Genomic DNA, 26,720 nt, shown 5'->3' on the forward strand with positions numbered 1-26,720 from the left:
ATGGTATTGTTTCCCCCTACCCTCGTTGTCTGCATCCATGTCTCCCTCTAGTGGAAAATGACACAAACACATTTATGTAATCATATTATGGCAAATTTCAGTGACCAGTGTTTTTCATGATGTTTTATAATATTAATCTAGATTTCATTGCATTCCCATCATACCTGAGTCGTCATTGCGTGCCTCAATTTCGTCTTTAGTTAAAGAAAAAATGTAAATGAGTGATATTTCAGAAGCATGTTGGTTTACCTAAATCCTAATTTACTTAAAGAAATTCTAATTTTTTTAATCTTTAGAAAAACAACAGCTACTACTTACCACTTCCCTGTTGAACAGCCTCTACAGAATACAAAATGAGGCAATGGCATTTGTCTATAATTACTGGCCTTATCAACCTGATAATACATGTACAAGGGGCAAATTATGATTGACATAAACATAAATAGTTATAAAATCAGGATTCCCTTACCCAAGAAATGCTCACCCTCCCTACTGGTTCCATCCTCTACAGATACAATGTCAGAAGCTGTAAAGTAAATAAGACATATTTGTTTGAACACAATGGCCTCTCAGGCTTTGATGTCATGTTGCCCTGAACCTGGTCCCTGTTATCCCAGTCTGAACCTGATCCTCCTTGTTATCCTAACCTGGTCGCTGGTCCCTGTTATCTCAACCTTACCGTCCTGAACTGCCTCCTCGTCCTCTGCGTCAAACTGCATCTGACCTGGGAACAGAGAGGGCCGTATAACACTAGCATGATTACACTGTTCAGTTTGTGGTTTCAAAGAAGATATGATTCCACAGGAGTGATGAACAAATTCAGTCAAATGACTTTCAGTAGTAATGACAAGGAAGGCACGTGCCTGAAGTCATTTTGTGGCTGCTGTGTAATATTATGTATGCCAGTGTTTTAAAATTAATGATATGAATGCAGAAATGGATATGAGATTCACTGAATTCTTAGGTCATTGTACCTCTTTTCTGCAATTCCATTTGGTCCTCCACTAAAATGGTGAGTTTCAAATTACATTCAGTGACACTCATAATCAATGTACTCATAATCAATTATCATCATCCTCATCATCATCATTATACCCTCTTACCTTCCTCAACAAACGTGTCTCTCTCTGCGGACTCCAGTGATGCAGTAAGAGCTGGGAATATCACAGATATCGAAATATCACATCAATCCACACGGAGAATATCATAATCAAACCCATTGGAACAACACTAAATATATGTACTACAACACCCACAACACTAAAGTGAAGTAGGGGTACACCATAATCCAACTCATCAAAGTCACTTGTGACAGAGTACAGTTTAAGTATAAAAGAACAATGAGTCAATGTGTCCGTCATGCTGAACCCAGGAATATATTTCACACTATTCTCTTACCGGTGTGGAATCCTGCTGTGGCCAGAAACAGAAATATAGGCACTACAAATCTCATCTTGGCTCTGTGGTTGGTCTCTGAAGGTAGGCAGGCAAGGTGTCAGTCCAAAACTGTATTGTGTATTTGTCAGGAAACCACCAGGCCTTTTATACCATCCCTCTCATCACATGCTTTGCATAGACCGGAGGCTGTGGTACCATTGTCCCTCCCTACCTGAGGGCAGCTGGCTGGCACATCCGCCGACACCGCACAGACGTCTCATTATCCAGCCTGTCAATGCCACCCATTGTCGGGTCCACTGTCAGATGCCCCTTTATTTGGGGTGCTTGTGTTGGGGAAAGGGGGGATCACAGGGAGGAGGGGCTGTCCATGTTGTCAAAAGCAATACCAATTTCCTCTTAGGAATCAAAATGCTTGTTTTACTGAGTGTCATCGACACTGTCGAGGGGTGGGGGGCAGAGATCTCTCAGAGACAATCCTTCCATTGTGCAGACTGACGATGGTGTCACTTTTTGGTAAACAAGAAGTACACAATATTCCCGTTTTGATTGATACTTCTGCTTACAGTACCTGACCTATGGGATACATGATATGCAGTTATCTGTATCTATTCCATGCCTAAAGGTAGCATCATTTACACAACAATAAAAGGCAGGGAGCCTACATGTAACAACCCCCCCTGGCAGACAAGCAATACAGCAGCAGTACAGCACCAATACACCAATACAGCAGCACATTACAACCAGTACGGAGGAGGCAGGGGTGGCGGTGGGTCGGAAAATAGCCAGCAAGGCAAACAGCACAGCCAAACACTGAATGTATATGTGTTCATACGTGAATTCATTGACTTAAGCAGCCACCATAGTAGGTAGCAGTTTATGAGATGAAGTAACACAGCTGAGGCTTCTGTGCGTATCATACGGTACAACTACCCAGGGAAGCTCCCTGACTGAACCTGCGGAGGGCTGGTTTGTTGAAGAGCAACAGACCAGTGTGGGATTTGCATCTTCAGGGCCAGTTATCACAATGACGGCTATTCTAGAATGTGTAAGGCCTGAGCCAAGGGCAAGAGGAAAAGTCTTCAAGAAGAGAAATAACATACATAATCTCTGCCAAAAATGGTTTATTGATGATTGTAAACATAAATTTCATAATGGCTCTCATTGCTAAACAATCAAGATTGAGCACTTTTTAATTTTTTCATTTATATAAAGCATGTCAAATGTAAAGCAACATAAATGCAACATTTGCCAACCCTTGATCAAAATAGCATGTTGACAAAAACTGCTCAAATTACATTGTCCTCATAATCCTTCTCTGAATGGTAATTTGGTAATCTCAAAATAGGGAACTTGACAAATCTTGTATGGATCAAAGTGCACCATCCATTTTGGGGTTACAGTATCTTTAACACAAGATTCACAAAGTCTTCGTAATATAAATCCTATAAACATCTAAAAGTGCATTAAAAAGTCAGAAGCAACTAGTTTTTGACAAAAATAATTATAGAAACTTGAAGTGGGACAGGCCTTAAACTCCAAAAATAGTGGATGATCATCTAACATTAAAATCCTTAAGTATCATTCCCAGGAAAGTAAAAAGTCCTTTGTGTTCTTGCAATACATCTTTTGAAGCTTAGTTTATACTGTATAAGACAAGCATACAGTACAAACTAGGCTTTAATCCTGATGGTATACTCATTCTGTGGGGCAGTTTAATCAAACACAGCACCTAGCAGGCAGACAAAATACTTTGAGAGAATGTACAAAGGCTAAAGTCAGTTATAAACGTATTGCTCAGTGATCTCCAAGGCACCACCGTTTGTAAAGAAGACTACAACACATTGTGATCAGTGCGAATACGCTGTCTAATGGCGTTCATAATTCTAACATTAATACAGTAAACAGTCAAAAGGGCATGGCTTTGTTTTTTTCTTCATTACATGATAAATAAGTTTTGCAGTTAGCCAATTTCTAAAACAAACACTGCCCTTTGTGTATCAATGTCTGTTGCAACTAGCAATTAAGAAGCATTTTAGAGATATCGAACAATTCCCTCAGAGGTAGAGAGCTTGCGACACAGCAGGAAGACATCAAATTAATCTACAAGGGATCAAGCATTCATACACTTCACTACACAGTTTACTGCTATTAGCCACAGTGTTTTGAATAGATTGAGTTCCCACCTCTACTACTCGCTTCCATTAATGTAGTACCTCACCAGCTAGAAAAAATCAGGCTTCCACAACAATAATCACAAGAACAATAAAGTCTCTACCCTGCAGTATAGCATAGTTTGCTATAATGTTGTCACAGTGATCAATTGATTTTTAACAGTGCAATAACATCTTGTTCCCACATTTTCAAGAAGGCTTGATGGTGGTATTAAACATGCTGTTTCTGTTGATAACACAGTAATGCAAGTGAAAGGGTTCTCATTAGTGTTGGGTTGACCAGGGATACCCATGACACACCTGACTGTTTTCATACAGTATTATTGCTTTGGACACAAGCTTATTTTCTCTTCTACTAATCCTCTCTCCCTCCTGCCATCACTCTATCCCCCTTTCCCTCTCTCCTCGCTTCCTTCCTTCCACCCGCCCGCCCAACCCTCCATCTCCCTCCCTCCCTCCCTCCCTCTATAGCTCCCCCCTCAGGCGGGTGTGGAGGTCCTCCTGGTCGATCTTGCCCGTCTGGGCGTGCCAGCGGTGGTGCGCCAGCAGCGCCACGTTCCTGGCCGAGATGGCGCTCATCTCCATGGCGCTGGCCGCCCACTCGATGGCGTTCAGGTAGTACAGCCGCTCGTGCAGGATGAAGGGCGGCGTGCGGCGGTGCGGCGGCCGGTAGAAGGGGTAGGCCAGCCAGCGCGTCTCCGCGACAGAGTCCCAGGACAGGAACATGCTGCGCAGGTGCTCCTGGGACAGCGGCTGGGAGGAGAACACCTTCCACACCTTGCTGTGGCTGGCCGGGGGGCGGCTGTACCCCGGGGGGATGTGCACGGGGTCGATGGAGCTCAGGCTGCTGATGACGGTGGGGTCCTTGGTGTCCGTGGTGAGGACGTCTGACACCCTGAACTCGGAGGGCAGCTCCGTGGTGCCCAGGTAGGACACGTTGAGGAGGCCGTGGACCAGGGTGGACACGGTCTGGTGGTAGCGCCCGGGGTAGTGAGAGGGGACGGGCGGGGAGAAGCCTGCGAAGGTGATGTCAGACTTCCCCTGGTGAAGAGGGGTGGCCACAATCACAATGTCATACAGGGAGTGGCCAGCCCCAGAGTCCCCAACATAGTTCACCTCATAGAGACTGGCTATGGAGCCTGGGGGGGTGAGAAAGGGATATTTACAGGGAGAGAGGAAAGCACACAAGCAGGCAATAGTATATATAGTGAACGACAATTGAAAGTCAGATCTCCAAAACTAGCAGCTCTTGTCTGGCAGAGCTTAAATCTTTCCAGCGTACCTGATTTGGACGGCCGCACCTTGATAGAGATGGCCGTTACTCTGGCTGGGATGAGCTCCGCCTTGCTGTGGTACAGGAGGCCAGAGCACACCCTCCTGTTCCCCCCGTCGACCGCCCACAGGCCCGGGTCCGCCCCGGCTAGAGACACCGCCCCTGGACACAGGAGGTCCCAACTAAATCTGTGGCTGGTGATTGTTTTTTTGTACTAGCTACAGAGCCTATGAAAGGTATTCACCCCCCTTGGACATTTAATTTAGTTTTTTTACACAAAGTACTCTATAATGTCATAAAGAAGAGTCCACCTATGTGCAATTGAGGTGTTTCACATGATTTCAGAATAAATACACCTGTCCTTGGGTGAACCCACAGTTAGTGCATTCCCAAATTAAGACCAAGGAACATTCCAACATCCAGGACAAGATTCTTGAAAAGCACCAATCAGGGGAAAGATTTAAAATGTCCATGGCATTAAATATACCCCAGAGCACAGTTAAAAATCATTAAAAATTGGAGAGAATATGGTTCAACTGTGAATCCGTCTAGAACAGGCTGTCCTCAAAAACTCAGTTACCGGGCCATGCAGGCCATAGTCAGAGAGGCCACCAAGGCCGCCTTTACACTGCCTGGTTGAAGTGACCAAATTCCGTCTTTAGTCACATATCAGATATGTATTACGCACTTGTAAGCAGGAAAAAAGCACATGGAATCGGATATTCTCAGATCCGTTTCAGGCCTCAATCATATGTGGAAATAAATCAGATATGAATCAGACATCTGCTAATGCGACTGTCGTCTAAGCGGATAGAACGGATATTCCCTGTCATTGCGATTGGCACGTCATTGAAGATGTGACTTTTTCTAATTTTAATGACGTATAACGTTACTTTCACGCGCACAACACAACCACATCCATCAACACCTGTCACAACTATCCCGCTTAAAAAGATAATGGAGGACAAAGGCTCAGGTCAGTGGACACCTGCCGAGGTAACCTGTTTTTTGAGCTTTTGGGGCGAAGAGTAAGTGCAAGCCAATTACTGGTTTGTACAGTAGGCCCACCGAAACAAAGCCGTTTAAGAGGAAATTTCAGCCGTGATGGCAGAGCAAAGCTTTAAATGCTCATGGCTGCAGTGTCATCAAATCAAGTCCCTAAAAGCTAAACACGAATAAATAGGAGGCTAAAGACCACAACAGCAAGAGTGGCAATAGTCGTATTGCATGCCCCTTCTCCGGTTGCTAGGTAACCAAGGTAAGCAAACCCTCGTGTACGCATGCGGGTTATTTCAAGTGTAAAGCAGGTATGTACGTGTAAGTACAAGTATCTGATATGGGTCACTTTTAAAAGTATATGTAAGCAGGCGGTCAAAAAAATCGGAAATGGGCAAATCTGATCTGGGCATCAAGACCTGCAGTGTAAATGCGGCCCAAGAAGAGGCCTGTGTCTTCCATGGCTGAGAAGAGAGAAACTGTGCATGGAAGAACAATAGACCGTACACTTCACAAGTCTGGGCCATAAATCTGGGCTGTATGGGAGAAAGAAAGCCCTTGAAGAAAACAACATAAAATTTCATCAAAGGCATGTAGGAGACATTGAGTCCAAGTGGAAGAAGATTCTATGGTCTGATGAGACTAGAACCTACATTTTTGGCCTCAACACTAAGGGCTATGTTTGGTGCAAGCCTAACACCGCACATCAACTTAAGAACACCATCCCTTCTGTGAAGCATGGTGGTGGCAGCATCATGTTAAGGGGATGTTTCTCTGCAGCAGGGACTGGAAAACTCATGAAGATAGAGGCAAACGTGAATGAAGCAAAGTACAGAGAAATTCTGAAGGAGAGCAGCCTGCTGCCGTCTGCAAGAGACCTGGGACCTGGGAGCGGTTTGATCTTCCAGCAGGACAATGACCCAGAACATACAGCCAAAGCCATACTCGAGTGGCTTAAAAATATAAAAAAGTAAATATGAGAATCTGTGGCTAGACTTAAAAATTGCTGTTCACCAACGGTACCCACCCAACATGATGGAGCTTGAGCAATATTGCAAAGAAGTACATGTGCCTGTACAAACAATTTGATAGACTGCTAGACTACAGATTGTAAATTGCCAGATTGGTAACCTTATAATGTTTAGTTGCGTAACTAGGGCTGGAATGAGGAACTGATCAGTGCTGATAAGACATGTGAGGACAAGCGATGACAAGAATTCCAACGTACCTGTACTGGTTATATATGGCGAATACAAATGTTCTATGTTATTCAAGTATTAACCCTGTGGGGGGGGGGGGGGGGGGTACTTATGGAATCAATTATCATCTGTTTTTTATTTGTAATTCATTTAGGAAAATATTGATTTTTCTGCTCACTTTGACATTATAGAATACTTTATGTTTATAAGTGACAAAAAAAACAAAATTGTAATACGATAAAAATGTGGAAAAGGTCCAAGGGGGTTCAATACTTTTTAGAGGCACTGTACAGTATAGCAAGGTTACTACTCAATGTGCCAAAAACTTACCCACAAAGCCGTTGATGCGGACACTCTGGCCATAGTTTACACGAGTGACGGGCGCTACGATGTCGTTGAGGAAGCTCTGAGAAAAGCCCTCCCCCAGCATCGCCTCTTCCAGCGTCTGATTGACTAGTGCGAGGAAACCGTCGCCGCCCATGGCATGAAGGAGCTTCTCCACACTGGAGAACGAGTAGCTGAACTGCTGGTATTGGTAGATCCTGAGAAAACAGGTGGCAAGAAACAAGACTCCTGTTAATGTGTGTGTGTGTGTGTGTGTGTGTGTGTGTGTGTGTGTGTGTGTGTGTAGGCTATGTGTATGAGTGTCTGGGGGAAGGTGTGCTGAGAACAGAGCTGAGGACCAATTGATGAATGCGGATGGACAACTTAAGCAATCATGACTGTGACTTGTATTGGCTGTACAGATGAGATCTTAACAAAAACCCTCACCTCATAAACTTGTCCAGAATGCCCTCCACCCACATGTGCATGCGGAGGAAGTTTAACCCGTATCGCCAAAGCATGCGCAGGAAGTTCACTAAAAACCAGTCGCTCTCTTCAAAGGTGAGCTCTTTCCCATCGAAGATGGCCATCTTGGAAGGGACATCCTTTCTCTGGGAAATGCCTGACGGAAACGAGTGACAAGGACTGGTCTCTTATCAGATCAGGACCTTGACCCAGACCCCCCTCTAAGCTGACATACTGTACTGACACCTGTCTTACCCAGTTTATCGATAAAGTGCTTCATGTGGAGGTTGAGGGGATGGATGACTGAGCCCCCTGTCTCATACTCATACTCCCCGATCTTCTCGGTGGCCAGTCGCCCTCCAGTGGTGTCTGGTTCGTACACATCGATCTTCACCCCGGCTCCAAACTCCTCCCTCAGGAAGAAGGCTGCTGCTGTGCCTCCAATGCCCGCTCCAACAACAGCTGGGAACGAATGGTACAGTAAATGGTAAATGGACTGCACTTACATAGCGCTTTTATTCAAAGCACTTTACCTCTCATTCACACACACATTCATACACCAATGGCGCCAGCTGGCATGCAAAGTGCTAGCCTGCTCGTTTGGGGTTCAGTGTCTTGCCCAAGGACATGTGGACAGGAGCCGAACCGTCATTGGACGACCCGCTTTACCTCCTGAGCCACAGCCACCCCCATAACGAGGTGAACCAAAGCAAAACAAAAGAGGGGCATCCTGAGTCCAGATTTAAACTACAGTTTCCTATCAAACTCTGGTAAAAACAAAAAACAACAACAAAAAACAACCCCCCCCCAAAAAAAAACAGGACTATACGTCTGGTAATAGGCCTACATGAATGCTTACCAACAGACCAACAGAACTGGTAGATTATCCGCTTTTACAGATCTTTCTACAACCGGATACATGGATCAAGGCAGTGCCGTGTTCGTTTCACATATATTATTGGATATAACAATACATACAGTGTGGAGAATGCCATTGACAAATCCAGTGGGGACTCTGGCCTTGGCCTAGCCCCTCACACGACTGCTAACCTGACGGACTAGCAGTCCCTTATCTCCCCCATTAGCAAAATCAGGTTCAACGTAATGGGGGGATAAGGGACTAGTCCGTCAGGTTAGCAGTCGTGTGAGGGGCTAGCCTTGGCCTGGCTTACCTATCTTTTTTGGCTGTTCTCTGAGCTCTGGAGCTGAGGCTAGACTTCTCCGTCCAGCCTGACATAGACCCAGGAACAGGAGGGTCCTGACTGACAAGGTACTCAAAGTCATTATGGGCCTTAAGATAGTTAGTTAGTCGCGCATGGGCACCTGTGAAAATAAACAAATTCATATTAATAAGACGACCTCACATAGTACCTGGCCTATCAAGCAGATAAAGCGAACTTTGTAAAAGAGATCATTATGCCGGGGCAAGATAATATTAAAGCAACCTAGGTACACTTGCACTATCAGAATTTCATTTGTTGTGTCATGCCAAATAGTTTCCGGAATGCATAAATGTGTCCGGATACAAAGTCAAACCATTTTAGCTGCTAAAATGGTCACGAAATGTTATTAGACAATCGGACTTTTTACCCGGACACTATTTTGCATGACAGCTGACCTGACGAGACCGTTCGCTCACTGCTTACCATTTCAAAAAGTCAGTTGAAGTGAATACTTCGGTTTTCACGTCACGAACAGCAGTTTTGACGAGTTTGACAGTTTTAACGCGTATATATTTTTTTACCTCAATAACAAACTATCTAGTTATTAGTTGTTATATATATAATATTGTAACTATAGCACTTTCTACTCGATAGTTTGGTCTTTAAAAGAAGAAGCCAGTTTGGTCATATTGCAACGTTGTTTGTAATCGGAAACGGAAATCTACCGGATGTAGAATTTGAAGGCGGAAGAGGTGGAAGAACACATGCTTTCACGGAGGTGACCTTAGATACTAGTCAACAGCAATACAAAGAGCCTTTTACTTAAAACGATACGTTTTGTGTTGTTAGAAGTGGCTGCTGTGGAAATAATACACACACGCACACATTTTAAAGCAGGTCCTCCTTAGCCTGAGTATCGACGCTGCAGAGAGAACCAGAGATGGCCGAGGCGCATCAAGCTCGTGTCCAGACCGCCGTAGAGGATATGGTTCAGAGCTTAGAACGGGACCACATTCGCATAATGCAAGTAAGTGGATTAGCTGCAGTTATGCATTCTCATTATCGTTTTATTTTCTTTGAGGGAGTGACTTCTCTTCCATGTTCATGTTATCAGGGTCGCATGTTCAAGTGCAGTGCAGAGTGCTGTGATCGCGCCATCGACTCAATGTCGCAGGTGCACCATTGTATCGAGCGCTGCCACACCCCTCTGGCCCAAGCTCAAGGACTGGTCACCTCCGAACTAGAGAAATTCCAGGTGAGAATACTTTTAGGACAACAACCTCTAACACACTGAATAGCTGTGTATGAACCGGATGTGTGACACCCAATTTACTGCCAGGTGTAGGCTAACAGTGGCTCCTCCTCTCCCCAGGATCGACTGAGCAGGTGTACCATGCACTGCAATGACAAGGCCAAGGACCTGTTCGACTCAGGGGCCAAGGAGCCAGCGGTACGCGCCCTGATGGAGCGCTGTGTAGGCAGCTGTGTGGACGACCACGTCAACCTCATCCCTAGCATGACACGCAGACTCAAAGACAACCTGGACTCGATACCTCAGTGAAGACGGGGAGAGAAGGACCTACAGCATGCTGCACAAAGACAGCCTGGACTCCACACATTACTGCAAACAAGGAGGTCATAGTTGAATATCCGGTTTGACTTGAATGGTAGTGAGGGAGACTAAACCACAGACTCAAGAGTTAACACTGCAGAGAATAGAACGTTCAAATGAGGCAAAGCAGATTGGCCACTTAATTATGCAGGATTGGGGAGTATGGGGCTTGGAGTCAGAATCAGAAACCGTTTATTGCCATGCAGTTTTTCAACGTACTTTTCAACGTAAGAAAGATTACTCTGAAGGCTTTACGGTGGGGATGGGTAAGGGCACACTCGCGAGACCTGACTTCCCATTGTAGTGAGTGCTTGAGCTTACAGCTACCTTGCCCAAATTGTCACTGTGAACTGCACTGAACTACGACTTGTCCAACAAACATGAGGAATTGTTGTGTGAACTCTACCTCGTCAACTGTTTTGTGATTTTTTTTTGTCCAACTTCTCCCTTAAAACAAACTACTTGTTTTGTTGTATGGAATGGGCTGTGGTTGCCTTTACCTTGTCTGTGAATCTGTATTTTTTATATGGAAATTAAAGCAGATGGTAAAAATTCATGCTGCATCAATAGCAGGAAATCACGCCTGCTAAAAGTACATAAGAGTCAAATCACACCTGCTGCAGTACAGAGCTTGAGGATCAGCAGTTTGGCAGAGGTTGGTTACCTAACTGAAATGTCCTACAGCGTATCAAAATGTTTGTATTTAGGGGCCAGGCAGCCTCAGCTGCCGATACCTTGTATTTCCCTGTATTCTGAATCTGAAACGTCCTAGGAAGTGTGACTTTCCATGCATGAAAAATCAGTAAAGTCCTTCACTCCGTTGATCTTAAAAATTGTAAAGCCCATCAAACCCTACTCCCACATTTTTTGGTCAGTTGACACCCCAATTGCTACACTACTTCTTTAGACTGTCCTCCACAAACAATCTTCAGATTTTTGAAATATAAAAAATGTAGCCCACAGTGCATTAAAATGTTTTACTGTAGACAGTACTGTATGCAGCTACTACAAATACTTGCGCAATAAATCTCCAATGTTAATGAAAAAAGACATTTTCATGACATGGTAGATGTATGTGACATTTTTCATAATTTCATCTCAAAAACTGAAATGTTGACAGTATTTTGAAGCCTGTCCTCATTTTGTCCTCTCAAGCTACTGCTGTTCATACAGGAGAAAATACACTACCCACAATCCTATGGTGCAACAATCTCCATTAATCAGAGACGTTGATGGCAACCCCGCCCCAATAGCGGACCCAGTCTACAACTGGGTAAATTGACTGAGATGAGACCTGTGCCACTGATTGTTTGATTGGTTTCCACCTGTCTTGTTAGTCTGTGTATAGCCTACATGTAGCTCCCCCAGTCCATTTGTTTGATTCTTCATTATTTGCTGTAGTTGTGCAGTGTCACTGGTGTTTCCTGTGCCATCTTGTAAGTTTGTAAGCCGTCTTTTGTTCTCCACTTAAGTGTGTACCTTAGTGTTTAGTCTTTGGTTTAGTTTTTACCTTGTGGTGCTGTTAACAAGCTTTTTGTGGAAACTGATGAAGCCTCCATGTTACATTTACCTGTGACATTTACATGCAACCCTTGATTGCTTGTCATAGTGTGAAACCATTGTGAGTTCATGCCCAGGTGATGCAGAATAAAAATGTGAATGCATGCTCATTGTGCTTCTTGTTTGCATCTTGATCTGACAAGTCTTTTGTCTTCATCTGGCCAGTCTTTTGTCTGCTTGGATCAATCTCACCTGTGTTCAATCAAATCAATTCAGTCAATCAGTGAATCCATGCTCAGCTTTAAAAAAATAAAAAAATAATTAGAGCTATATGAAGCCAGCCATGCTCCTCATATTCACTGCAACATCTCAAATCTCAAATACTGTCACATTTTGAATTCTGTCATCCCATCCCCCTCAACCAATCAGAGGTTGCTGTTGGCAACCCCACCCAACCCTTGCCTAGAACTAATGCATCCAGCCAGATTGATGCACAGCTGCAGTTACTCTGCAATTAGGAAGACAGCGAAAAAACATTTCATTCCCCAGCAGGGTTTGTCATGCATGAAACCGAAGATGATGCATACATGAAGGCTGCCACATGCCTCGTGATTTAAGTTTGTTTGAGAGCGTTCTTTTGTAGTACTTAAGTTTCATTAGAAGATCAAGCAAAGGCCAAACTGCCAGCTTCTCACTTGGCTCAAGAACATGACCTTCCCTTGGTCTCACAACCATAGTTAGTTTTAGCCCTGGGTGATACAGAATAAACATGCTAATGTCTACTCAGGCAGTAGTTTGGATTTCACTTTTAAATAATTAGTCCAGGCAGAGACCCTCATGTATTTGTCATTTGTCTTCTCGTTCCTCCTCAAAATGCCTGGCCCTGACCCCGTGCTGCGCAGTAGCTCTAATTATTTTGCTTTAGCACTAGATTTTGCTCTTAGTCTTGTTTAGAAAAGAGATGCACTTGTGAGTTCTGGTGAGTAGTAGTATACTGACTCCCTATGTTAAATGCAATTATTGTAAGTCACTTTAGATAAAAGTGTCTGCTAAATGACTAATGTAATGATCACCTATGAACTTTTTTTTTTTCATCTTTGAGTAGCACTCATAACAAGTAACATACAGACACCCAGCATTTTAGACCTCTATTAACAATAAGCATAATCAGCAGTCAAATGTTTCTGTAGAATACATATGTAGGCACATACAATGGTACAAAAAAAGGAATTTCAGTGACAGCGTTTCAATGAGGGTACACCGGCACTGACAAGTAACTGCAAAGATAACTGCACTGGTCAAGGTAATGTATCGGACACTAGTGACTAGTCTAGTTCACATAAGCAGAAGTCACAGATTTCTATGAAATCGCTACCATGTCACTTTGGTCCAAATGAATGCTTTTTCCAACACATTCTATCATAGCATAGATAGTAAGTCTATTTGAAATTGAATCAGGAAATGGTTTTGATGTTTCAAATTGTGCTTGAATCTCAAAATTGAACGTTTCAGAAATGAAATGACAGAAATGACAGTGGCCCATAGCAGCACCATGTTCTGTAATCTGGTTACAACAATACGTTTTTCAAATCCAAATCCCAACACTGCAGCAGTCAACATATTTTCATTTGAGAGATAAAAGTAAAATGATTAAGAGTTAGCAAGAAAGTTATGTACAAAAATATACGTTTACTTCTCTCTGACAGAGAGGAAAGTTGTGTGTAATGAGATAAACCTAGTCAGACTTTTCTGATAGCACCATTGCCCCCCGATGTGGACAAATTATTGGCAGTTGAAGGTTTTTGTAGATCTTCTGTCCTACAAAAGTAAAAAAAATAAATAACAAAAAGGCATCTCTTAATGGAATGAAATAACATGTTAATTTAAAAGTAATTACATGTGATATATAAAAAAGAAAGCTGCAAAATGTAAAGAAAAAAAAGAGAAAGAAAACATCCCACACACTTCACCAGGATATAGAGCAGGCAAACGTCCTGGGGGAGTCAACTGAGGGCCATGGAGCTGAATAAGCGAGGGGTTATGGGGCTGCGTTACGTAGGGATTGGTGGTAACTAGGGGCTGTGGTCGGGTGTTGTGGCCCAGGGATCAGGAGACACTGCGGGTGCTGCTCTCTGGCTCGGGGGCGTCGGGCCGCCGGTCTGACTGTGTGGAGGTGTACAGGAAGTTACAGCACACATAGAGCGGGAAAGACAGGAGCCTGCTGTCCAGGTTCATCACCACATACTCCTGAGAGATAGATTTGGAGAGAGAGAGGGAGAGAAGAAAGAAAGAATGTAATTTATCTTTATTATCTTAAGAGGAATCCTATGGATTCACACATCAAGGCATATCACAACTTTACAGCTATGCTTAGCTAATATGTGGTTAAAACCACTTCACTGACCTGGTCTTTCTCCAGAGTGAGAAGCTGGTAACCCGTGGATCTGCTGCAGACCAGCTTTCCACTGCTATCAAAGGAAGCCAGGCGTAGCCTAGATACAGAGCAAAGGTCAAACATTGAGTGGGTTGAATGGACAAGTCATTCATTGAACCCATTCAATCATATTCAATTTAATTAAAACTGCAAGAAAAAGAACAGTCCTTAATGCTGTAGATCATGACATTGTGACAGATGATGGGCTAGACCACTGACCTGTATGCTAGATGCCTGCGGAGCTGCAGGCTCACAGCGCCCCCGCATGGCTGGCTCAGTGTGTTCCTCTTAAACACGATGAAGCGGTTGGTGTAGGTCACCAGTAAGTCAAAGCCAAAGTTGAAGCCTGTCCACCGCCAACAATACTGAAAAAAACATATTTTAATCATATAGGATATATAATTCATAGTTTATGATATGTATGAAAAAGTTTAAACCAATGAGACCATGATTCTGCAGGGAAGAGATTGGAAGTCCTGACTCACATCTCCATCTTTGTTCAGTTTCCTGCCACACCTCATGCTGCTCAACTCAAACTCCTCCTTGTTGGCTTCCTGTGGACTACAGGCACAAACAAACACATCAATAATCACAATGAACACACACTCAAATGCTATAATTTAATCATCTGAGATAGCGTTTATGATTTTATAGCTGGAACTACCTGGGGAGAAGATGCACAGTTACTTTAGCTAACATCTAAAAGGAAAAATAGCTGAATAGAAATGGCCTGTGTGCTGTGTTGTCACAGAGTGTTGTAATGGTTTCGGGGTGGCCCTCCTTACCCATTGTCGTTGTCATGCTCTGTTCTCAGCATGGCGAACCATTGGTTCTTGTACACAGATGTTAGCCAATCTGTGATGAGGGAGATGGTACAGATGAAAAAACAACTGACATTTCACTGCTAATTGTACTGGTATGAGGCGGCATGTGACAAAATAAAACTGACTATAATTGTTTTACTCATACTGAAGTAGTTCCTAATGTGTCCCCAGACAGTAGCAGTGCTGTGTAGGCTCACCAGGTGGCAGGATGTTGTCCCTCTCCAGAATGCGTGCTGAGGCCAGGTCATTGATGATGTATTGGAGGCGGACATGTCTGAAGACTGGCGTGAAGAGAGCTCCGTCTTCTGTCTTCAAGAAGGGCTCCTCCTCACCCAACTCTGTATGCAGGAGCCATCAGGAGAGACTGGTCATTCAGTGTGTGTGAAGTGTAAAGACTGGACAGTCAGTGAAAGTGTGTGTGTGTGCCCTGCAACACTGTGTTTAAATTAGATTTGTAGCATAGCTGTATGTTGTACTGCATGCCAGCCACCCCACAGGAGTACATACCAGTCCTGCGTTTACACAGCCAGGCGTCAGCATCGGCCAGAAGCTGCTTGATGGGACCGTCCCAGGACAGGTTGAGCTGCAGAAACATCCACTGAGGAGAGAGGATGGAGAGAGAGGGGGGGGTAAGAAAGAGAGGGTGAGTGAGTGAGTGAGTGAGTGAGTGAGTGAGTGAGTGAGTGAGTGAGTGAGTGAGTGAGTGAGTGAGTGAGTGAGTGAAAAAAGGTAGAAAAAGAGTGTTTATCTGAGGAAATAGACAGCGGTCCTTTGGGGGCTAGCTACAGTACCTTCTTCAAGGCTGTGTAGACGTCCATCTCCACCTGCATGACGAACAGGTCAGATGACTGAATCAGCTGCTCCATCACTTCCACCCTGCAGAGAGAGAGAGAGAGAGAGACACTGCTCAGAATCACCACAGAAACACTCTGGGGCTTGGACCTGCATTATTCCCTGTTTAACGTTTCACAGTGTGTAGGTATTTACCAAGAAAGTATGTGATAAAGCTGTATTTACCTGACGGTAAAACATTATGAACACTTCGATTAACTTGCTATAGGAACCAGTTGGGTGCCAGCATACCATGTGGTGTTAGTAGAGGTGTGTTATCAATTTAAGATACAAACCCAAGCTCCTTCATAAGGTCAACGTTCTGATGGGTCATGAGGTTATTCAGAAGCCATTCAAGACACCTACAAAACACACAATTGTAAGACCACAAATATCTGGAAAATATATGGAAAATATCTGTGCATTGTAATTATCATTCAAGATGGATGTGATGGTGCTGCTGCTCACTTTTTCATGACTGAATCCAGGCCGTAGATACTCGCTGAGGAGTAGTAGCCACACACAGTCTTCACACTGACGTTCTCCTTCATGGTCTCACCACACTGCTGGATGAGACCATCCTATAAACACACACACACCATCATCATCATCATCATACACACCAAAATCACAATCAATTGTATACTTATTGTGAAGCTATACTGCTATGCGACATGTAAATCATATTTGAAAGGTAATTGACTGATTAATCATGCTGTGGATGACAGTCTACTGACCAGCTGGAGCATACAAGCAGCTGCCAGGATACTGACAACCCTGCTGGGCTTAATCAGAACATCGTCCCTGTAGAGAGATCCAAACACCACCTGTAGAGCTACCCAAACACACACACACACACACACACACACACACACACACACACACACACACACACACACATAATAGGATTAGTATAGCATAGTACAATACAAAGTTAAATGACACAACCAAGCAATATAAACAATTTGTTTCTGACAGTGACTCACCTTCTGTGTCAATGTTTTGGTCTGGGATCTCCAACTCTATGACCATCATGGTGGACTCCTTCCAGGAGCCGCTGAACATGCTGGAGAAATACCCTGACTGAACGTCAGCACAGGGAGAGAGGGAGGGAGAGAGACATGGATGAAGTGGAACTGAGGAACAGATATTAGCTGTCTTGTGTAACTAGAAATTGTGTAACTTGTTATGAGACTCTGTGTGTGTGTGTGTGTGTGCGTGTGTGTCTCACCAACCTGACAGAGGTAAACTTTGTGCAGGTTCCACTCCTGCCCTAGCGCGCAGATGCGAATGTCACTGTTCTCTCCATTCAGGAACAAAGTCTGGTAGATATACTTTGAGGTGCTTTTCAGTTTCTTCCTGTTAGTGGCAAAATAATCACAAAATCACAATCACAAAAGAAAACAACCAAAACCAAGAATTTAGAAAGATATGGTCATATGAAGGTTACAGCCAAAGAGAACAATGACTCACATCCCTGTGTTATAGCCTACTAATGCTGACAGCTGACATCCAGGTTATTTGTGTATGTCACCCAGAGATATTGACAGTGACCCCTCTCACCTGCGTGGGGTGTCCTGCAGGGCGTCCTCCTCTTCGGGCTCGCTGTCGCAGTCGCAGTGTGCACTCCTCTTCCTCTTCTTACAGTCACACCCGTGCTTGCGGCTCAGGCAGACCCCCTCCACCACCTCCTCTGGTCCCTGGGGGGGGTCCTGGAACCGGCTGCCCAGAGTGCCCATCTCTCCCCTAGACATGCAACACACCATCCGTACGAAGGTATTACGCCATCCGTACAAAGACATTACCACTAAGTCAGTGTTTATCATGTTTCCATTTATATTTACAAATAAATGCGTATGATCATTCACAACGGTTTAGCTAATGTGCTGGCTAGTTAGGCTATGAGATTCCAAAACAAACACCAACTATGGTAACGGTAGCTGCTTACCCGATGTGTGTGCTAAGCAATCCAAGATGTTGGCTTTTAGGTTGTTAGGTGTCTATCGTATGTCGTCCTCTCAGGTGTGGCTCTTCATCAGACGTAAACAAGCCGGACAGTGTTTCTGAAGCTGGAGACAGCTGGCTAGCGTGGCAACCCGAGTAGTGGATTATTTGACCACGACAACCTAGATATAAATCGTTAAATACCAACAAATTGCAGTGCTAACCCTGGTCAGTTGTCATAGACAGTTTGATGAGATGTTCCAAAAACAGTTTAAAGGCTAAAGTCACCTCCTTTCATCTAGATTGGAACAATGCTGATTCCACCCAGAGCAGTAGCTAGAACAGGATCTCGCGAGATCAGGACGATCTCACGAGGCTCTTTCAAAGAATTTCAAAATAAAGGCTACGTAAAACAACAGTACTCTAAGAACAAGGCCTGAGAAACATGTACAAAAAGGGACATTTTCCCACCCAAATACGATAAACACACACACGCACACACACACACATATTAATTAAACAATTATAAATGTATAATTATTGTAACAAATTAATTAAATAATAATTTAAATTAACTAGGATCAGTAAGGCTGGCTAAACTATAGATTGTGCCCCTCATGTATGAGGCAGGATATAGGAGCTTTAATCATCTTGTTTTATTTCAAGCGACTTTGCACTTTGCCACCTAAAGTAAACAATTGTGATTTGCAGGTCCAACAACAGTGAAAGGTCCATATTTCTATTTGATTCAAGACCAACTCCAGGAATTTAATCAGCTTTTCACACATTTGAATAACAGCTGGAGTCGGCTAGATTTCATTCATAGGAACGTTGTCAGTGTAGAACAATTTATGTGCAAATTATGCAATGGGTGAGTGTTTAAAGGAGTGAGAGTGGTCCCACATTATCTGGCTTATGATCAGCATGCATTATTTGCTTAGTCAATAATGCTCTCAATTAATAATTAGCTGAATGTAAAAAAATAAATAAATGATGCTATTCCAATAGACATTCCCATTCCCAACCACTGGGAGCTGACACATTCTGGATTCATTCTTGTAGAGGCGTGGCTCTGCTTAGAACAAACCAATCGGAAGAGAGCACTGACACAGATTCCGACTTTCCTGCCACTGCTCCTTTGGCTAGTATGCAGTTGGTGACACGTACCCAACTGTTTACGTGTCTGGGGTAACCTGTACCCGGTATTGGGGAGAGGAGGGGACATTGACATCTCTGTCCTAAAATCTATTAGTCTATTGCATAACCATTTGAAACAATGGAGGCTGCGGCGTGCGATACTACTGCAGGTAGGCTGTAGCAGCATTGTTATTGTAGTCAGTCATTGCAGCTTAGCTAGCTGCTGCATGTTACATTGTTTCTAATGACAATTGAGGCACATAGTCGCATATACAGTATCTATTATCATGAGACTGTAGCTAGACATGCACGGGTTTCATGATTGCACTTCTTTAGCACACCTGTGCCGTATTAACCGATATTAACTCGTGCAGTTTCTTGTGGCATCTGCACTGATGCTTCAGCTGAGTTTTGCCAAAAATGGATCAAGCATCTCTTTATCGTTGCTCTCAGGTGCACCTTTCGCTGAGCAGTCCTCAGGACGGGAGGAGCCTGCTGAGACTGGGAGCAGCGATGAGGGAGATGAGGGAGAAGCGTCCGCAGAGAGGGAGACGGCGCCCGCCCCAGAGAAAGCGTCTCAGAGCAGGATGAAACGCCTCTTTGGGTTTGAGAGGGAGGACCTGTCCTCCTGGCATCGCCTCGTTTGCCTCCTGAACCGCCCCACTGACCCTGCTTCACTGGGCATCTTCCGTTTCCTGTTTGGTGAGCTGTTGATCTGTAGATACACATACACTGAGATAATGTCTCTGTCCCCCCCATACACTCCGATACCCTGCGTCAAGATGACATATATCCCACCCCCCAGGTATGCTGATGGCTATAGATGTCACCCAGGAGAGGGGCCTCAGTCACGTGGACTACAGGTTCCTGGACGGGGCCCCTGTCTGCCGCTTCCCCCTCTTCAACTTCCTGGAACCGCTGCCTCTTGATTGGATGTACCTGGTCTATGTGGTGATGTTTATGGGTGGGTTCAGCTCTAAGTTGTTGTTGTTGTTGTTGTTGTTGGTGGTGGTGGTGTGTGTGTGTGTGTGTGTGTGTGTGTGTGTGTGTGTGTGTGTGTGTGTGCGTGCGTGCCGTTTTCAGGTGCTAACTAGTCTCGCGGGCCAGACGAGTCGACTTCCGGTCCAGATTGTCTACTACGTCTGGTATTCAGGCGCAGAAATTTTGTTGAAGGAAGTTGGGGAAAAAACGGGCGGATATCCCGTCAAAATTCCGCAGAGAGTAGTAGACAGTCCGGACCGGAAGTGATGAGTTTTTTTAAGAACTTCCTTTTACAAATTCTAAGCGGCTGAAGTCCAGACTCTCTCCTCTGTAGAGAGTCTGGCTCCGAGACTAGGTGCTAACTATCCAATAGTCTTGATCAATTATGGTGTCCATTCCTACAGAGAGGCACCGTTTGTGATCTCTAATGTCCGTTCCCATGCGTTTTTCAGGTGCTGTGGGCATCATGCTGGGTTGTTTCCACAGGCTGTCTGGCCTCATGTTCATCTCCACCTACTGGTACATCTTCTTCCTGGACAAGACAGCGTGGAACAACCATTCTTACCTCTACGGCCTTATCGGCTTCCAGCTAACAATCATGGATGCCAACAGATACTGGTGAGTGGGTAGCATGACTCTTAGGTTGTGCTCACACAGTGTGTGCGTGTGTTTGTGAGTGTGTCCGTTTATGTACTGTATGTAATCACTTACAGGTCAATAGATGGATTATGGAATTCCAAAAAAAGAAATGCCCAAGTGCCTCTTTGGAATTACACCATCCTGAGGACTCAGGTCAGTGCCACTTCTGTTCATCATCCACATCTACTTAATGAATCTGAATCTGTCTAGAACCAATGTTGTCTGTGCCTGTTTGTCAGAAACATCAGTAACCAACCCCTCTTGCGAATATATATTTACATTGTCTTTTGCAGATTTTCATCGTATACTTCTTAGCCGGAGTCAAGAAACTGGATGCGGACTGGGTGGAGGGATACTCCATGAACTATCTGGCACGCCATTGGCTGTTTGACCCATTCAAGTGAGTTCCATATAACTTCATGTGACATGTGAAGGCTTTTCCTCATTCTCATCTTCCCATCAGTCAGACCAGGCCCTGTGACTAAGCCCTTGTGTCTGTTGGCCAGGATGATTCTGCCCGTGGACATGGTGAACCTTCTTGTGGTTCATGGAGGGGGTCTGGCTCTGGACCTGTCCGCTGGCTACCTGCTGTTCTTCGATGCCACGCGACCCTTTGGCATATTTTTTGTCAGCTACTTCCACTGCATGAACTCTCAGCTCTTCAGCATTGGTGAGAGCCTGTTGGACTATCACTACCCAAAGGTTAAAGCGTAATATCTTACAGATAATATCCCCATACTGTTTATTCTGAGAGTCCACTGCTTTAAACTAAAGAGTATTATCAAGCACTACCTGTCTTAAAGTTAATAGGTAAACCAATATTGATCGCTGTTGCTATCTTGTTTCAACATCAGGGATGTTTGCCTACACCATGCTGGCCACCAGTCCTATCTTCTGCTATCCCGACTGGCCCAGGCGGTTCTTTGCACGATTCCCAGCATTCCTCAGGGCGGTGCTGCCCCTCACATCTCCAGACCCACAGCCCAGCACTTCCTGTGTGTACCCCGAAGTCCAGACCACGACGGCCGGACCACAGGATGCCCCCGCTGTCCCCAAGGCTCCCAAACCCCGGCTCAGACACAAGATGGCGGCTCTCTTCACCGTCCTCTACCTGGCTGAACAGTTCTTCCTCCCGTACTCTCATTTCATCACACAAGTGGGCTCGCTTTCTTTACTCCACACATATTTGTTGCTTCTCCTTCTGTTTTGAGCATTTGAAAGTGAGTGTAGTAGTTTTAGCAGCACATGTTATTTTCCACCCCCTGTTACTACTAGGACGACAGTTGCACAATCAGTGTCAACACGACTGCCAGCCTGCCAGACTGTAGCTGAGATTAGCTTTGTCAGCGGAGGGGGTGGGGGTGGTTTTTTTTTCATGAAATGTTATCAGGCAGATGAACCTTTTGTCTTGTGACCTAGGGTTATAATAATTGGACCAATGGCCTCTATGGCTACTCCTGGGATATGATGGTTCACTCCCGCACACACCAGCATGTGAAGATCACCTACAAAGACGGCAAAACAGGAGAGGTCGGATACCTCAACCCTGGGGTGAGTCAAGGGACAAATACAGAAGCAGTCACAATAACCAAGACATTTTATGACAACATTTCAGGTACGGTAAGAAGTCAGAAAGTCATCATAATGACATAGTAAAAAGACATTTTAAAGCATTAACATGGTGGTTGCATGGTCACACATTCTAGGTTTATATGCTGTTTGCACAGGAGGGCATTGAAGAAACACGATGAAAGTATTAAATGTCCGTTCTTTAGTTTTGGAGAAGTAGGCATGTTAAATTTATCGTTCTATTTTCAAATGCTTGAGAACGTTCTCCTCGTAGTGTGTCACACTCCCCTTCATAAGGTGACGTTAGCTAGCTAGTTTGCTTTCATAAGGACATTATAGTTTGCTTTTATCTTAACTTGGCTAGCTTGCTAGCAAAAATCATTACTGGATGTGTCAGTCCTTACCTTAGCTATCGATATTTGATATACTTTAGTTAGTTAGCTTGTGAAAATTCAGTCTTCTAAAATGAGCGCGTATCATGGAGGTAGCTATGGTAACAAACAACGTGTGGAAAGTGGGGGCACAGTCTGTCACTCATAGATAGCTGCCAGTTCTCATTACCATGCCCACAACAGTTTTTAAAGTGGGAAATTTATGCTTAGAACAATATGTTTTAAAATACAAGTCCTCTTTACTCAGCTCAGCTGTTTGGTATGTGTAGGTGTTCACTCACAGTCGGCGCTGGAAGGACCATGGGGACATGCTGAAGCAGTACGCCACCTGCCTGAGTCGTCACCTGCCTCACTACAACATTTCAGACCCAGAGATCTACTTTGATATCTGGGTGTCCATCAATGACCGCTTCCAGCAAAGGTAGGCTGTAGGACCTCAAAACAACTGAAATGGGTGTTTCTTATCAATCAAATCAAATAAGACAAATTAAGGTTGTCCTTCGACCCCGCTGCTAGGATCTTTGACCCCCGTGTGGACATTGTGAAAGCTTATTGGTCCCCGTTCCACCCGAACCCCTGGCTCATGCCGCTGCTGGTCGACCTCTCGCCCTGGAGGACCAAGTTCCAGGAGATCGAGGGAACCCTGGACAACCAAACAGAGATTGTCTTCATCGCTGATTTCCCAGGTTCGGCTGTTCCTCCCCGTCGTCTCCGTCAGTTCAGTTGTATTCATCGTTACTCCTGAGAAAAATGTGCTTTGCAAGAGGGCATAACATACATACTGTATCATAAAAATAAAAGCGCATGTCCCTATTCATAATAGGAAAAAGGCATTAGACTGCATCATCGCTTAAAGGGCAATGCTCGTTTTTGACAACCTGGACCTTATTTACGACATATTATAAGAAGTTTGACTCACCGAGATCACTTTGGTGTAGTTCGGAGGCCTGTAGAAGAAATTTAAAATCCAGCGCGAGCCAGTATATCCATGTAATGACGGTGGACGGGGCAACGAGAATGCAGTTTCTCAAAATCTATTTTCGGCCGCTAAACGGTTGTTTTCATCAATCAGATTGGATGAATCGACAGTTGAGATTCCTCACATTCTCTGCGCTACGATCGGATTGTTGCTGACGAATGACGACGACAATATTCTCGGCACCAACAACGATCGTAGCGCAGAGAATGTGAGCCGGAGAATAGCCAGTCTGCGCGCTGGCCTGTGCGCATGCGTGCTGGAGCAAGTGGGGAAAGGCGTGTAAAGATCATATTACAGAGGCTAAAGACCCCGTATTTGAAAACCACTACAATGCCTCGCGTTGAGGAATCTCAACTGTCGATTCATCCAATCTGATTGATGAAAACAACCGTTTAGCGGCCGAAAATAGATTTTTAGAAACTGCATTCTCGTTGCCCCGTCCACCGTCATTACATGGATATACTGGCTCGCGCTGGATTTTAAATTTCTTCTACAGGCCTCCGAACTACACCAAAGTGATCTCGGTGAGTCAAACTTCTTATAATATGTCGTAAATAAGGTCCAGGTTGTCAAAAACGAGCATTGCCCTTTAACAATACAACACCACACCATTCATATTTGTTGATTCTTCTATGTGGTCATGATTGTGTTTTGGTTCTTTATTTTGACTGACTGATAGTGTTTCTCCTCTAGGTCTCCACCTGGAGAACTATGTTAGTGAGGACCTGGGTAACACCAGTGTCCAGGTCCTGCAGGGCCATGTGAGTGTTGAGATAGTGGCGGAGAAGAAGAACTACACCCTGCAGCCTGGCGAGCAGATGACGGTACAGAACAGTTGTTATGTGTCCTTGTGAGGAGTGGGCAGTCCACCCTTTCTACGTCATTGTCCTCTCCACTTTGAAAGCAGAGAGGGTCACAGACAAGGGGGGGAAGATTAGCACAGAGATCATCAGGATGCAAACCGCTGGTCTATAAGGGCATGTCTAACTGCGTCGCTTGTTAGTATTGCTTCCAACCTCACTTGCCCCTTTTTGTGTTCGATCTTGGGTCCTCGGACTTACAAGCACACGTGACTACCTCCCATAAGCATGCCAACGAAGAACTAGCACGGGTGGTCGATATTTATACTGAGAAGCGAGGACCAATTCGGTCACACGCGCACGTGTTACAGTAGAAGTGGTGGCCTTATAAGTTATGGTCTTGCAGTCTTACAGTACTGTAGACAACCCCCCTGGCCTGAGCTGGCTGCCACAACTATATCGTAATATCACCCCTGCTGAACTGAAGGACTCTAATCATTATCATGAGCAGGAATGTACAGAGACCAGGAATGTACACTGAGCAATGTGTGTGTGTGTGTGTGTGTGTGTGTGTGTGTGTAGCTTCCAGCAGGGGCCTACCATAAGGTGTACACGGTGTCTGAAGGGCCGTCCTGCTACATGTACATCTATGTGAACACTACAGAAGCAGCGCTCCAGAAGAACTTCACCAAGCTGTTCGAACTGCAAGAGCGCGTCCGCAATGGAACAGGTTGGGGAAGCTGTACACACAGAACCCAACAACGTGCTGCTACTTCCTGTCAATTCTGCCGCACATGGAACCACCACAGGTGTGTGAACCTCTACATATTCAAAGACCTTAACATCGTGTTTTTCCTCACAGAGACAGAACCTCTCCCCCCAGAGCTTCAGCCTCTCGTTGGTCCCAATGACGACGAGGGGGCAGAGGTCAACGCGACGGACCCAGTGGTGCGGCTGTTCCTGCGACGGCAGCGGCGTATGAAGGAGGTGGTGAAGCGAAGGGAGGCCAACGTGATCGAGAGGCTGGACCGATTCGTTGTGAAAAAGTACTGGATGTTGCGCAGAGGGTGAGTGATACTCGAACGAGAATGAAGTCCGTTCTGTCTTCGCTGTGATCTCAACAGCCCAGATCCAAATACATGTATATTTATGCCACGTCCGTCAGGGAGAGACCAACAGAAATGAGAGCTCATGTAGTCATGAGCTTCTAAGTACTTTTAAGCTCTAATGGTGTGTCATTACAGTACTTTAAGTGAAGTGGTTTTTGTGACCCGAAGGTTCTTGATGACGGCCATTGCGTTGCGTAACCTGGCAGTGGGTCTGCCTCCTCTGGAGCAGCTGACCAGAGAGGTGGCCTACGCCAACATGAAGCAACCCCAAACCGAAGGCAGCCTGGATGAACGCCTCAAGGATGAAGTTGGCCACGGGGAGCTCTAGGGAGGATGTCAGAGATTTCACAGTATGCCAGTGCCTGTGTGAGAGTATGTGCTGATGAATGAGTTACTTGGAATATGTGTGAATGAGTGTGTTCTAGACTGTTACTGCACTGGGTGTGTGCACGCACCCTCTCTTTTTCCGTTTTTATTTTGTTACTGCCAGCCTTTTATTTGAATATACTGTTGTGGGAATATAGTTACAAACAGGAGGCTAATCTTACTCCTGAAATAGTTTTTGACCTGTTTTGGTTTTAAGAGTATTATAATTTTTCATATAATTTAAACAAATCAAGCCAACATTTGCACATTAGCAAATGTTATATTTGTTAATATAAGTGGTCATTTGTCAGAGGTACAGCAATGTCAGTGAGAGAGCAGAGCCTTTTAATATACACACAGATACCTGTATACAGGGCGAGTGATGAGAAGGGGTGAGAATGATTATAAAGATTGTTGTATGATCATCTTTGATAGTCAAACACCTGGGGGTAGTTTTCTAATAAAGAGACAGAAAATGAAAATAAAAGACTTCAGCGTTCATGACATTTCAGCAGTTGACCGTGTTCTTAATACTGTTAAGTTATTTTAAGATAGAAATATAAAGTTTGAAATAAGACAGTACATCTGCCACGGCTGTTTAGAATAACTCATAT

The 26,720-nt window shown here is 44.6% G+C and overlaps 4 protein-coding genes across 5 annotated transcripts; 2 read left to right on the top strand and 2 right to left on the bottom strand.

Moving 5' to 3' along the window:
- Positions 1-4,034: 4,034 nt before the first annotated feature.
- Positions 4,035-9,668, bottom strand: pcyox1 (prenylcysteine oxidase 1; the record flags this gene model as incomplete). The annotated part of the gene is made up of 7 exons (XM_084441754.1): positions 9,473-9,668; positions 8,999-9,149; positions 8,082-8,288; positions 7,809-7,983; positions 7,368-7,579; positions 4,852-5,004; positions 4,035-4,708 (listed from the first exon to the last, which is right to left on the bottom strand). Exons 2-7 carry the CDS (start codon positions 9,108-9,110, stop codon positions 4,035-4,037), a joined length of 1,533 nt encoding a protein of 510 aa, XP_084297880.1. The 5' UTR covers positions 9,111-9,149; positions 9,473-9,668.
- Positions 9,669-9,768: 100 nt separating this feature from the next.
- On the top strand, positions 9,769-12,172 carry fam136a (family with sequence similarity 136 member A). 2 transcript variants are annotated; one of them, XM_084441613.1, is made up of 3 exons: positions 9,769-10,016; positions 10,104-10,244; positions 10,362-12,172. In XM_084441613.1, exons 1-3 carry the CDS (start codon positions 9,930-9,932, stop codon positions 10,548-10,550), a joined length of 417 nt encoding a protein of 138 aa, XP_084297739.1. In that variant the 5' UTR covers positions 9,769-9,929; the 3' UTR covers positions 10,551-12,172. The 2 variants fall into 2 exon arrangements, with proteins under 2 accessions (XP_084297739.1, XP_084297738.1); XM_084441612.1 differs by having other exon boundaries at positions 9,769-10,244.
- Positions 12,173-13,309: 1,137 nt separating this feature from the next.
- On the bottom strand, positions 13,310-18,445 carry gmcl1 (germ cell-less, spermatogenesis associated). The gene is made up of 15 exons (XM_084442645.1): positions 18,139-18,445; positions 17,754-17,936; positions 17,426-17,549; positions 17,177-17,273; positions 16,928-17,025; positions 16,659-16,771; positions 16,487-16,552; positions 16,151-16,235; positions 15,867-15,957; positions 15,557-15,697; positions 15,321-15,390; positions 15,021-15,096; positions 14,755-14,900; positions 14,506-14,593; positions 13,310-14,348 (listed from the first exon to the last, which is right to left on the bottom strand). The coding sequence occupies exons 2-15, from the start codon at positions 17,927-17,929 to the stop codon at positions 14,208-14,210; spliced, it is 1,512 nt and encodes a 503-aa protein (XP_084298771.1). The 5' UTR covers positions 17,930-17,936; positions 18,139-18,445; the 3' UTR covers positions 13,310-14,207.
- Positions 18,446-19,288: 843 nt separating this feature from the next.
- ggcx (gamma-glutamyl carboxylase) lies at positions 19,289-26,597 on the top strand. Its single transcript, XM_084441798.1, has 15 exons — positions 19,289-19,441; positions 19,725-19,973; positions 20,077-20,235; positions 20,705-20,870; positions 20,966-21,044; positions 21,185-21,291; positions 21,398-21,561; positions 21,746-22,047; positions 22,311-22,442; positions 23,122-23,273; positions 23,369-23,538; positions 24,525-24,655; positions 25,214-25,361; positions 25,494-25,698; positions 25,909-26,597. Exons 1-15 carry the CDS (start codon positions 19,411-19,413, stop codon positions 26,066-26,068), a joined length of 2,355 nt encoding a protein of 784 aa, XP_084297924.1. The 5' UTR covers positions 19,289-19,410; the 3' UTR covers positions 26,069-26,597.
- Positions 26,598-26,720: the final 123 nt, after the last annotated feature.

Source organism: Borostomias antarcticus (genome assembly GCF_949987555.1).
Source record: "Borostomias antarcticus genome assembly, chromosome: 8".
In the NCBI taxonomy this organism is placed as follows: Eukaryota; Metazoa; Chordata; class Actinopteri; order Stomiiformes; family Stomiidae; genus Borostomias; species Borostomias antarcticus.

Bases quoted from the DNA above. Each gene is read 5' to 3' on its own strand.
- fam136a (XM_084441612.1), top strand. From the start codon at position 9,930: ATGGCCGAGGCGCATCAAGCTCGTGTCCAGACCGCCGTAGAGGATATG. The intron at 10,245-10,361 runs GTGAGAATACTT...TCCTCTCCCCAG, and splicing joins CCGAACTAGAGAAATTCCAG to GATCGACTGAGCAGGTGTAC.
- gmcl1 (XM_084442645.1), bottom strand. From the start codon at position 17,929: ATGGGCACTCTGGGCAGCCGGTTCCAGGACCCCCCCCAGGGACCAGAG. The intron at 15,958-16,150 runs GTACTGTAGCTA...CTCTCTCCTCAG, and splicing joins TCTACACAGCCTTGAAGAAG to TGGATGTTTCTGCAGCTCAA. The intron at 15,698-15,866 runs GTATGTACTCCT...TCCTGCATACAG, and splicing joins GCTGTGTAAACGCAGGACTG to AGTTGGGTGAGGAGGAGCCC.
- ggcx (XM_084441798.1), top strand. From the start codon at position 19,411: ATGGAGGCTGCGGCGTGCGATACTACTGCAG. The intron at 21,562-21,745 runs GTGAGAGCCTGT...TTTCAACATCAG, and splicing joins CTCTCAGCTCTTCAGCATTG to GGATGTTTGCCTACACCATG. The intron at 23,274-23,368 runs GTAGGCTGTAGG...CCCCGCTGCTAG, and splicing joins AATGACCGCTTCCAGCAAAG to GATCTTTGACCCCCGTGTGG.